The sequence below is a fragment of the Rhagoletis zephyria genome, unplaced genomic scaffold (genome assembly GCF_001687245.7).
Source record: "Rhagoletis zephyria isolate East Lansing unplaced genomic scaffold, Rhagoletis_zephyria_1.1 Rzeph_scaffold_00854, whole genome shotgun sequence".
Classification (NCBI taxonomy): Eukaryota; Metazoa; Arthropoda; class Insecta; order Diptera; family Tephritidae; genus Rhagoletis; species Rhagoletis zephyria.
Genome location: NW_016157938.1, coordinates 125160 through 137653, shown reverse-complemented (window position 1 = coordinate 137653; position 12494 = coordinate 125160). Strand labels below are relative to the sequence as shown.

The window sequence follows — 12494 nt, the reverse complement described above, 5'->3', positions numbered from 1 at the left end:
CTCTCCCTTTGAAAATCATAGTCAAAGCAGTTTCTTAATGAACAAATATTAGCATTTTTCTCATTTATTATTTTTTAAGTACATAGCTCACATGCGCACACATACATATATATATATATATATATACGCGTGCATGTGAATGCAAATCATGCTGTTTTATCTACAAAATTTAGCTGCAATAAAAGATAATGCATTTATATTTGTTTCATTTGCACATCTGATTATTTGGAAACCACTTGCCTGTTGTTGATTACATTTTTTAATTAAACCGTGGAGAGGTTTATAATCTCCCATATTCGTTTGCATAAAAAGAACATAGATGTCCGAATCGAAGCTACCGAAAATGCGCCTAAATTCGTGATAATTCGCAGACACGATGCAATGTGAAAAAAGGAGGCCATATTCGGATATATAAATTATTTTCTTCCCTTCTAGGGAAATAATCGGTTTAGTTGTTCTGACATTCTAAAGGAATTTCCTCTTTCATTTCATATGTTTGAAATTACGAAGTCCTTTAAAATAAATACTGACGTCAGAGAGAAAAAAAAAAAAAACAAAAATGCCATTTTAAATAATAAAGTAGGTATCAAACCCATTTATTTATTATTTATTTTATGGTAGGAGAGCTTCTCAAACAATATAGAAACAATTTGTTCGATTTCAGTTGTTGAAAAGTAATGAACATCTAAATACCGGGACTAATCCCGGGATACCGAGATTGTGTAGTACATACCGTTATGTAGTATGATGTGCATGCCCAATTAAATATATAAGAAATACATACAGTGGTCAAAAAATTATAGCCGAACCACTTTTTGCCAAGTTTTAGCGTATTATATTTGATGTTATTTAATTTTGGTTATTTTTTTTTATAAAAAAAAAGTTCATTCTTTAACAAACCCCGTGAAAATCCAAGTTTCCAACTTTGTGCAAAATAAAAAAAAATCAACAAGCTTTCTTACAAATTTTGATCTTTTTTAAAAATTCTAAAAAAATCAACTGTAATTTTTAGCCATGAGAAACTTGTACTTTATTCTACTAGAATTCAAGGGGCTACAAAACTGCATATTCAGAATTTAATTAAAAAACTCGAAATTTTAACGAAAATTTGGCGAATTTTTTTTTTAAATTGCATAAATTTTTAAGGCAGTGCAACTAGATTGGTACATTTTTGTATTAGGCTTTTGTTACAAAATAAAAAATTGGGAACATTTTTTTTTTGTAGTCAAAATATTGCAATCTTCTATTCCAACAAATTATTTTTCGTGATTGGGATAAAGGAGAATATTTGGTATTCACACAATTTGGATACGATTTGCACCAAATTTCAGCAAATATACAATCGTGGGACACTGCCTTTAAACTTGTATTTATGCGGATGTTGTTAAAGAATGAACTATAAAAAACTAACCAAAATTAAATAACAACAAAAACCAAAATTTGAAAACTTGTCAAAATTTGGTGCGGCTATAATTTTTTCGACTACTGTACATAAGTTGACTATGATTACTCGGCCGTGCTATCATAGTAGTACAATGCCATTAATATTGGACTTACAAACAAAATATGGGCAGGAATTTCAAAATTTCAACCCTCTTTGTGTGAAATATTTTATTTTTATCAGTATTTTTCTTCCAATCAATCTATGTTGAAATAAAAGTTAAAATGAAAAACTATTTTGTACTTTGTCGGCTGTTTTTGGACATAGAAGGGGCATTCAACAACGTCAGTCTTGAGTCAATAGATCAATCACTCATCTGAGTGCTTCAAAGACCACACCCTTTCCTCAAGAAAAACTAAAACACAAGTTTCCATTTCTCCATTTCTCTGTAACTGTACGGCATTATCTAGTAGATTGCGTTTTCTAGGGTTTCCTTTCTTCAGTTACTTTGAACAATTGGGAGATTTAAATCCTACGGGCCTTACGAATATCGCAAGGATTCGAAATGGTTCAGCAAGGGGGAGTGAAAACTCTTAGTTCCGGTATCACAACGGGTCTTCAAATTGTGTGTGCCTATGTGTGTCCCTACGTAGCAGTGGCAACCACACCTATGTACCTACCTACCATACATATATTACGGCATTCGGTGGTAGACATGGCGCTGCAACTCATCAGTTGCAAATGCCCAGCACCGGGTAGGACCACAATGATAACTCTGCGATTATAATAGCTGAGCTAAGGATGCAGCACTGAGTTACTAAGTCACATTTTTTTTTTTTCAGAAGGGAGGCACATTTCTCTATATGTAGTTTCACTCAGTACTGAGTTACGAATACTTGCTGTGGTCGTTTCCCTTGGCTACTGAGGCACTGCATCATATGCACAAACTGAATTTTCTTTAATGACGACGGTTTCTTCCGATTTACATACTTGTATATCCACCTCTATACCAACAAATTTATGACCTCCTCTGGTGTATTGGTGTAATATATGATATTATCTTTAAATGGTTAAAAAAATGAATAAAATTCAACTGTTTTATGTTTCTATTATCCCATTAAATATCTACATTGCCTGCAGTCATCAATCGTAAAATATTAGTTAAATTTTTCTAAATTCTCAGAAGCTCTTTGTGGTGATTTTCAAATTGTAAATGGTTTTAGGCATTATTAAATCTCTTTACAAATCAATTCTTGGAAAATTTTACACTGCGCAACTATTTCAGTCGAATCTAGTATGTATTATTAATTGGAAATGTAATGAGATTTAGGAAATTCATAGCCAAATTGTTTAACAGCTTAAAATCCTTCTAATGTCATTATACAAATTCAGTTTTATCAAATATGGTTATTCATTGTTGTGTTCTAAATTGAACTGGGTTTAAAATTAAGATACTCATATGCATAAAATCACGGCAATAACTATGTATAAATACATAAATACATAGCTAGTACATTTACACCTATGAACATTTATTTATTAAGGAAGCACAAAGGTGTAAATAGAGAATACAAATTTATTGGAATTCATTTCGCATAGCTTTAAATTTTGCATGACTGCTTAATAATACTGATTACATAGGTATAAAAGAACTTAACGAGATGTATTTGTCTGAGAGATTAAATCTAAAATTCTACTTAAATTGCTGTTGTTGCTTGCACATGCGCTTAAGTATTAAATTATATCAAATGTCTGCTTTGCTTTGTACATAAATATTTTCTTATATACATACATATTTACTTGTGCAGATATTTTTGCTTGAAACGAATCATTTGGCTCACAATAGACCTTAAGGTCGCAGTACTCTATCCCCAACAATAATAATAATCATACGGGTCATTGCATTTTAGCACAATGAAAAACGGTTCGAAGAATGTTAACTCGAAATCTCGGCAATTAAAATTTTTGGCCAAGTGAGCTCCGAATTACAGTCCTACATAAAATGGCTGCATACCAAACCACTTTCCGATTACTTAACATTACCGTAGGTTTCGATTTCTCAGAGTTTTTGTGTGTGTTTTTTTCAGCAAAGCGTTGTCATTTCTAATTGAAAAGCTAAAAAATTATTATTTGGCAAATATTAATGTAAACTACCTCTACCCAATGCGTACAATGTCTTGTATGTGTCCAAGCACATAAGCTACGGATGAGTACATATGAAAGCACAAGCTATTTTCATTCGTGAGCAGAAGAACTGGGCATAGATAGCTAGTGTAAAGTAAGTATAAAGAAATAAACTAAGGAAAACCAAAGCAAAAATAATATGGTATTAACATAATAAAATCTCTTTCCAAGCGTCATTGATATAAATCACCTTGCTTAAGTGTAGATCAGCGACGGGAAGAGAGAGCTTTTACTCCGCACGTGTCTATACGAAATATATAGAAATCTTAAAATAACTTTACCCACGGGCAAGGCGGTGTCCATTTCCGGTGTAGAGTCTTTTTTAGCGTTCTATACAAAAGCTCTCTTAGCCCAGCTTCAGTATAAAAGCTCTATCTGCCCACTTCTGATCTAAGTAAATCAGTGCAGGCCACTTTGGTACTGTGCAGAGATTTTTAAGCTCGCTCCAGCACTCATATATGACGTTTGACAGTCTTAAACAAGCTTAAAAGCTCTCTCTGATCGTCAGTGATTTCAAATAACTTATTTAACTATTGTAAACATGTCTTAGGAACACTTTGAGTCTCGTATCGCATAATTAATCTAATAATATCGGTAATAATTCCCGCAAATATGCAATATAGTCAGGGTTTCTATAATAAAAGCTGCGATATTTTTCCTCATTAAATATTCCAATTATGTCAACATCACAGCCCTTTGCGGGGTTGAGCGCGGTCAATGGTAAATTCGTAGCCAGCAAGTAAATTTCTGAAAGAGAAAAGGGAATCAGAAGCTTTGCCATAAGAGTAAACGCCTAATGCACACACACACCGAAATGTCGTCAACGTTTGCAATCTGCTGTGAAGTCATCAAAGCTTGGTACGTGACCAGTGAACTGCAGCTTACGCCGCAGGCCCTCAACAAAGCACTGAAAATAAAAGCTGAAAAGCTCATCACGCTTCTCATCGCGCAGCTGCCGATCGAACAAGGTCACACTCAAGTACTGCAAATCGCAGCAGGAAGGACCTAAAAAGCTCGCTTGAAAGTCAATCTGTAAATGCGAATTCAAAGGCTTGTAATTCTAAATTTTGGCACTAATAAACGTGAAAGCTTTTCTACTTACAAATACCGCATCCTCCACGCGGCCATCTGCTGTCTGCCGCACCATCAGGTTACGTGTGTGAAAGTCACCGTGATTGAGCACATGAATGGGTCCCTCCACCCCCGCCGCCACGTACGCATTGTTCATTTCCAGACAACGTTCCAGCAATTGCGGCTGCAAGGCGCGCAATTTGGTTAAATAAACTTCAAGTCCACCTGCCTGCTCGAGAGCCGCAATCATGTTTCGCAAGCCATTGTGTATGTATGCCGAATTCATTAGATTCGTTGCGGTGAAGAGGCCGTGCTGCAGCGACACCACTGCCGCCCGGGCAGCGCGCTCACACTCTGCTGACGCGGCCGACACGGGTGGTGTGCGGTTGACGGCTCGTTGTTGTTGCAGTGTCACTTTATGGCTGACAGCATGCCAGCAGGCCAACTTGTGCAGACATGCCTTGACTTCGTCGAGCTGGAGCAGGCGGTCGCGCAAGATGTCGTAGCCGGCAAGACATAAATCTTCCAACACAATGACGGGATGCGGCTGAAGTGCGCTGTAAAGGGCGCTGGGTGAGGGGTAAAAGAGCAGAGAGTGGATAGGTAAAAAGTTAAGAGTGCTTAACAGTGTAACTGAGAAACTGTCAAAACTTTGTATTGAAATTTTTACTTTTGGTTTTGCTCTAATTTATTTTGTTGTCAGCATGATCTTGGCTGCTACCGTCCACCGAATTTGATATTTTCTCCATAATGCCGCCAAATAGCTTCAAATTTTGGTATCACCTCGCTGTAGATAAGTGCCTCATTGGCAAAGAAATGCCAGCCGCTCAGCTGCCGGTACTTCTCCGAGTGCTGTTCTGGTACAGTTTTTATGATGACTATCTGTTCCTTGACTGTGCTGTTGTTGCATTTGTATTTGAAAATGGCGCGAAACATAACGCTTGCATAGTGGTCTCCCTTTTGAGAGGCTGGACTAATTTTCAAGTCACAGATCTTCAGGAGATTTTAAGTGTACACTGGTGGTCTAAAGTGGACTAATTGTGTTTGGTTTTCAATACTTACAAAGATTTTCAAGCTAAAATTTTTTGTTATCTTTTATAAAAATATGGTTCATGCTTTAACGAATACCATATAAATCACGTTTTTAAACTTTATACAGAATTCAGAAATATTCCACATAATTTTATCTAAAGAAAGAGAAATCTAGGTAATAAGCTTCTTTGTAAATCCGGCCCTGGTTCAATGAAGAGGTTATTACTGGAAAAAATACCTAACTAGTACCTTATGCAATCATTTTATTTGAAAAGGATACAGAAATAGGAAAAACCTTGGATTTTGAAATTTATCCAGCCAAACGATGGTACTGCCCCGAAAGAAAATGGCAAAAATTATTTTACTCAAAAGTCACTGAAAGATTTACATATCGTCACCTGAAATGCAAAAAGACGTTAATTACACTGGTCTACAAATTTCAACTTTTTTTCTGCGAATAAGACGGGACCTGGTGTTTCTGAACGGATTTTTCGTGCTGAACACGAATCCGGGGTCAAAAATGTCCCATCACGTCACGTTTTCGAGAAAAAAGGGGTTGAAACCCCTAAAAACAGCGTTTTTGGCCATTTTCGAAAAATTATAGAGCTGAACCCTGACGTGGTACAAATTTTGCATATATCAGAAATTAAAGGCTAAACCGTGCCCTTTCGAATGAGCCCTATGCCGAATTGATCGCGTGCACCCTTAAAGCAGGGGGTGTATTTGTGTTTAGGGGTGCAGGAAAAATTGATCACAGAAAGAATTTAATCTTAAACGATCATAGAAAATTAATAATGCCAAGGTTTTAACTATATTAAAAGTCGCTGATTACGAATCTGCAGTTAGATTTTAAAAATTTAAGATGACGGGTCGAATATGGTGGATATAAAAATTGGACTCCTAGACACAAATACACCCCCTGATCTAAGGGTGCATGCGATTAATTCGGCATAGGGCTCATTCGAAAGGGCACGATTTAGCCTTTAATTTCTGACATATACAAAGTTTGTAGCACGTCAGGGTTCAGCTCTACAATTTTTCAAAAATGGCCAAAAACGCTGTTTTTAGGGGTTTCAACCCCTTTTTTCTCGAAAACGTGACGTGATGGGAAGTTTTGGACCCCAGATTCGTGTTCAGCACGAAAAATCCGTTCGGAAACACCAGGTCCCGTCTTATTCGCAAAACCCTTGTAGACCAGTGTTATTTTTTATTTTTTCATAAAATGATGTGGGGAGGTTTACTTCGATGAAATCCATCATATAAATCAAAAAGTGAATTTTGATTTTTTTATTAGTTATGACTTTCTGCATTTCAACCATGATGTTATATGTTTTGTCAAAAGCAGGCTGGTGAGTTTATGCTGGCTGCCGTAAGAGGCCGCACAAAGACGAAGGTAACAGAGTTGCCAGATACGCTTACGGCACAAGAAAGAATACATTCCCGCAATGCTATATATTAAAAAATGGCAAAACTTAAGCCTAATTACCACTAGACATTGATTAAAAAAAAAATATATATAATTTGTGCCATTTAAAAATGCAATGTGAAAAAATTTAATTTTTTATGAATCTAACAACGCAATACCTAATGCTGGATTTCTACTAGTCATTAAATTGCAAAAATTTTAAGGACAAAATTGAGCATTAAAAATAATCTTGTCATTACGTTAAACCATAGTCATAAAGTTCATTTCCACATTGCATTTTTTAAATGGCACCAATTTTTTTGTCACTTCAAAGCCTAGTGGAAATTCGGCATAACTATTTCATAAGAGATTTTTGCCAGTTAATGCTCAGTGGAAATCCATTATAAGTCAATTAAGTCAGTCTCGTTCGTGATCTGATTTGCATGATTCGAAGTTTATGCATCCCACATACATACATACATTTATTAACACTTTGTTTTATGCATTTTATTTTTTTGGTGCAACCCTGTTTGCTTAAAATTTAAGTAAAATTAAAAACTAACTAAACCGCTCTTGTTATTTGCGATTTGCTACATTTAATACATTTTTTTTTTCTCTTTAATAACGTCCCACCTTCGGATCACCACTGCACTTTTCTATACTCCCAGCCACTTTCTGAAAGAATGCTCCATCCAACCACTTAGGCGGCACAAGTTCATCTTCATTGCATTCAATTGACATTTTTGTTTGTAATTTTTGTTCTACACTGACTCAAGATTATTCCGTTTAATTAATTATGAAAATATTTTATTAGAAACACATTTTTAAATTACGCGCCGCTGCACTTGGCATTGGATTCACATGCAATGCGCGTTGAGACGAATGCTAAACCAAACGAGTGTGCCTGGCATTTTTCTACTCGTTAAATAAATGGCTGCAAGCTGAATGATGCGCTCAATTGCACCGCAAAAAATTTAACAAGTTTTCTAGCTGATAAAATGTTTCTATTAGAGCGCTGTCTGTGTGTTTGTCAAAGCATGCTGTGCGGAGGTGGGAATTTTATTATAATTGCTGAGGCATTAGTTGAGGGATTATTTATAGGTGCATATGTATTTATCGGTCTGTGTGTAAATATTAATATATGTATGTATGCAATATCTGTTAAAAAATTGTGTAGAATCCCTGAAAAAAATGCGACTAATCCGGGATAACTCCGGGAGCAATCGCAAAGGAACATGTGACCAATACCAGTTTGGATCTCTTTATATGGAATGAACTGTTCGCTTCTGTTCGAGCATGTCCTATGAAGAGACTAATTACGTATTCCCCTTTATACCCGAATGGATACAAAAAGTAATTAGTTACTTTAAATAAAATTAAAACTAAAATTTTCGCCGGCCGCAATCCGAACCAGCCGCGATCCGGTTTGTTAAGCGACTACTCTCTCTATGTGCCAACGCCGCACATGAAATTTCACTGACTAAGTATGTACATATCATTAATTCCTTGATAGTATCCGTTAGAGATGAGTCGGGGGCTTATTGAGAGTAAACCCAGAATATTATCTTTAAAGCTTAGACGCAACAATTTTTTGCAGGAATGTATGGCATATTATCTGCCATAAAACTCAGCCCTTTTATGGATAAAATTTATAAACCTTTTGCTAAATGCACGAAAAGTGGAAATAATCTATTAATTTATCTTACTTTTCCTTATCACAAGCGTAAGATATAAGGCCAAAAAAGAAGTATTTTTAATATCAAATTGTGATTGAAGTTCAGAAATTGTTGCTTGCCATAGTTCCAGCAGAAAAACTTCTAAGCTGTTCCTGATAAATCATTGCTATTTGCAACACTATCAACACTAAAGCCAAATATTTATTCTTGCTGGGTAGGTTAGGCTGTGTACCCGATACGCCACAAGGTAGTTTGGACCCCGAATTGCTTAAATCGAATGAAAACCGAGTAGTATAAGTAGGTCATAGTTGGGCCGTGTTTATACTGAAAGAAAGACGAATATGGTACTGTCAAATGCCAGAGAGTGTCATACTTTTGATAGAAAAACTTCTGATTTGCTTTCGCTCAAACACAAATTGGCCGAAATGCAATAAAGCTTTTAAGAAAATCAAGTGATGATAATTTCGGATTCACCAGTTACTCCGAGAAAATCTACTCGTGGTCGACATACTATCCTCATTGAAGAAGCTTAGGATTATATTTACACCCAAATTGTGGATGTGCTTAGAAACTCCGAAAGGCGGATAGACCAATTAGCTTCAGTTCCTTTCTAATCAAAAACTTAGCAAAGTTGCATTCCACAACATTGATTACCAGTGATTTCGTGGAAAACTTAAAAGGCAACGGATTCAATGCTTACGGTTATGGAGATGGTTAGTCGTCTATGAGTGTGCGCTGTTGTGGCTGGAAGACGCTATAGTGGCATTCACCAAATTGAGACTGTTGTCAACAGTCGTTGCTTGAGCTCAACTGCTCTTTTGCCATAGTGCCAGGCCTTACGCAATTTGGTGAATACCACTCATGTGTTTTCCATCCGATTGCAGGCAGCCTTAAAATAATTGTGAGTAAAGCCGGCACCCTGCTACCGTTACATTCACCAATATAAGCAAAGTAAATTTAATTAAACCCGTACAATGTAGTCTGCTGATTTATTCATCGCATGAGTCAAAATAGGTAGGGTAACCTTGGACGAAAACTGAATTTTTATTATGCACACGCCTCAGCGGGTACCAAAAAGGCTACTACTAAGATATTCTACATATGCCTATCAAAAACTTTATGGTTAAATATGGGACGTATTCACCAAACCGATTTTCGCATAAGCTTCGGGTTTCGCCCGAACTTATACTTCTTTTCTTGTTATTCATAAAATCTATTTATGATGACATCCGCTGAGAAAGAAGGAACAACAGCCAATTCAGACAAAGTTAAGTCCCTGAAAAAAAAAAAACAGATGAGTTTCGCTCCTTTAGTAAAACATTGCATTACCTTAGCCTTCAAAGTCCCAAAGGCATTCATCATATTTAAGTACAACTTTAAGTAATTGGACAAAAGCTTACAAACCAAATGCAACCACAAACGAGTTGCAAACTTCGCAAATGAGATGCGTTTCCCTTTTTTGTTTGTGTTAACACAAACTCGCTGCGCCCGAAATTATGCCGACCATTGGTGTTGGTGTCGACGGCGTTGCCATATTTCCGCGCACAATGCTCACATTAAGTACAGCAGCTGCAGCCGAAAGCTGTAAAAATGCAATTTCTCATTTTAATAATCTGCGAAATTCTTGCGCCGCGCGATGCAGTTGTAGTGGTAACATCATCATCATCATCGCTACTGCCGCCGCCGGCATTTGCGCGCACATTTTTGCTAATGCGAAAGCATCCCAGGTAAAAGAAAAAGTTTGCTAAAGTGTTTGCAAACGGAAAGTGAAGCAAACGGAAAGTGTGTAGCCGTAATAACTAGTGGAAATTAACTTTAATGATTTGTAGCATTCTGCAGCTAGTTTACACCGAACGCACTCAACAACAACAAACACACACACACACACACAAACACCAACAAATTAGAGCGTCAATAGCCGACATTTTTCGTAATTTCCTGCCTGGAATTCCCGCCTGCTGCAGTTCATCGTTGCGCTGCGGCTGAACAATTTTTCTTTCGTACTACATTTCCTTTGTTCGCTGGTGCCAAATTGTAGCCATACCAGCTTGCAATGAATAGGTGAACATTTGGGAGTGCGGTTGGAAGGAGAGCGGGCGGGGGGAGTGCTGGCGGCATTTTCTGGGAGTTCACTAACCTGGCGTGTGCATTGAAGCGCGTACTCGTAAATTACGCGCCGGTTAAGTGCTCCATCCACGGATTCTACTTATTTTGCTCTATTTCCTCTTAGACCTGCTAATGAAAGAGTATTTCGCCAACACTCTGCTGGTGAATTCGGTTTTGTCTGGTGGTTGTGTGAATGCGATTGCCAAATGGGTAAAATGTGAACACATTAGATGCTTCATTGATGATGAATGCATTCGGTTGAAAATGCAATGAGTTTGAGTTTTATTTTTTTTGGGTACTCGTTGAACAAATTTTTTCTGCACGTAAAAATATTTAAGGTTCCATCGCAAATTTAATCTATTCCTTGTTTAAGGTTTTTTTTGGTATAAAAATGCCGTGTCACAGCTTTGGAGTTGTCCAAACAAACAGCGATGTCACTTAACTGAGAAATACAGTGAAGCTTCGATTTAGAAGAAGTTGACTGCCATGCAGACAGATTCATCTGTTCTGCCTTTTCTTCGCGATGGGTTTAATAAAATGTTTTTTTATTAAAAAATATAGCCTCAGGTACAATTAAGCCGAGTGAATGTATACTATAACTCAGTAGCAGCCTAGTTTGAGCAAAAATCGGAGCGAGTTTTTAAAAATAACTCTTCTGTTTTTTGTTTTCGTTTTGTTATTTCACACAATTATTTGTAGTTTATTAAATTAAATGTTTGCTGGCCATGGGATTCAATCCTATAACTGCGCGGCTTGGTAATCCGCACATACTGCCGTTTTTCTGATAGGAGCGAGGTGAATTTGTACACATGTAGGTACCTCCCACTGTATACAATGTCCAGTTCATGTTAAAAAAAATTGATGTTCCCAAAATTTTGTTTTGAAATTTTTATTTCCTGTGCACAATGGGATTCCTCACTGCCGCTGCAGCCAAAAGCAGTAACCGTCCAACAAATTTGCTGATATTTCGTATATGCGCCATTCCGCAATTAGGAGTTAAGAAATGTGGAAAATGGTAAAAGTCGACGCGCTGCCACGCCCACAGCTCTTGTGGGTGGAAATGGTAAATGTTTTTCAGATTTTGATGAAATTCACGGTATATGCTAGTCTTAACCAGGAAAGCATAAGTATGAAAGAACGTCAAAATCGCTTTAAATTATCGCCCACCAATTCTAGAAAAATAGGCGCAAATTAAAACCAAAAATATATTTTTTGATGTTATTAATACCTTCGTAGTTCTGGATGGGTGTTTCATTGAAGTTTGAAGTCAACGCTTTAAGCGAAGTATAGTGCGCAACTCTAATCACTAAGCCACGACGGGCGCCACGAAATCAACAAACATACTTATCTCAAAAATCGATTAAAAATACATACCATCAATTTATGTATGTACGTATGTATGCATGCTTTTGTGTTTGCTATGCGATTTGTGATGTCATGTTGCAGAGAGAAAGGGTAGCTAAACCAAAGCTCAAAAATGCTTACTAATACGCTTAGTTTTCAATTATAGACATTTTCAATTTGACATTGGCTGAAACCGAAGCAAACGCACAAATACTAAATGTCACAATCGAGTGTCATTGCACGCAAATACCTTTAACATTGATTGCTCATTTCTCTGGCTTTTCCGACTAGCGTC

General features: G+C 36.8%; 1 protein-coding gene across 1 annotated transcript; it reads right to left on the bottom strand.

The window, feature by feature from the left end:
• Positions 1-4142: 4142 nt before the first annotated feature.
• LOC108361810 (uncharacterized) lies at positions 4143-7814 on the bottom strand. Its single transcript, XM_017614577.1, has 5 exons — positions 7707-7814; positions 5358-5629; positions 4668-5205; positions 4451-4595; positions 4143-4312 (listed from the first exon to the last, which is right to left on the bottom strand). Exons 1-5 carry the CDS (start codon positions 7812-7814, stop codon positions 4143-4145), a joined length of 1233 nt encoding a protein of 410 aa, XP_017470066.1.
• Positions 7815-12494: the final 4680 nt, after the last annotated feature.

Coding starts and splice junctions, on each gene's coding strand:
- LOC108361810 (XM_017614577.1), bottom strand. CDS start 7,814: ATGTCAATTGAATGCAATGAAGATGAACTTGTGCCGCCTAAGTGGTTG. Junction 5,206..5,357: donor AATATCAAATTCGGTGGACG/GTAGCAGCCAAG, acceptor CCCCTCACCCAG/CGCCCTTTACAGCGCACTTC. Junction 4,596..4,667: donor GCGTGGAGGATGCGGTATTT/GTAAGTAGAAAA, acceptor TCGCATTTACAG/ATTGACTTTCAAGCGAGCTT.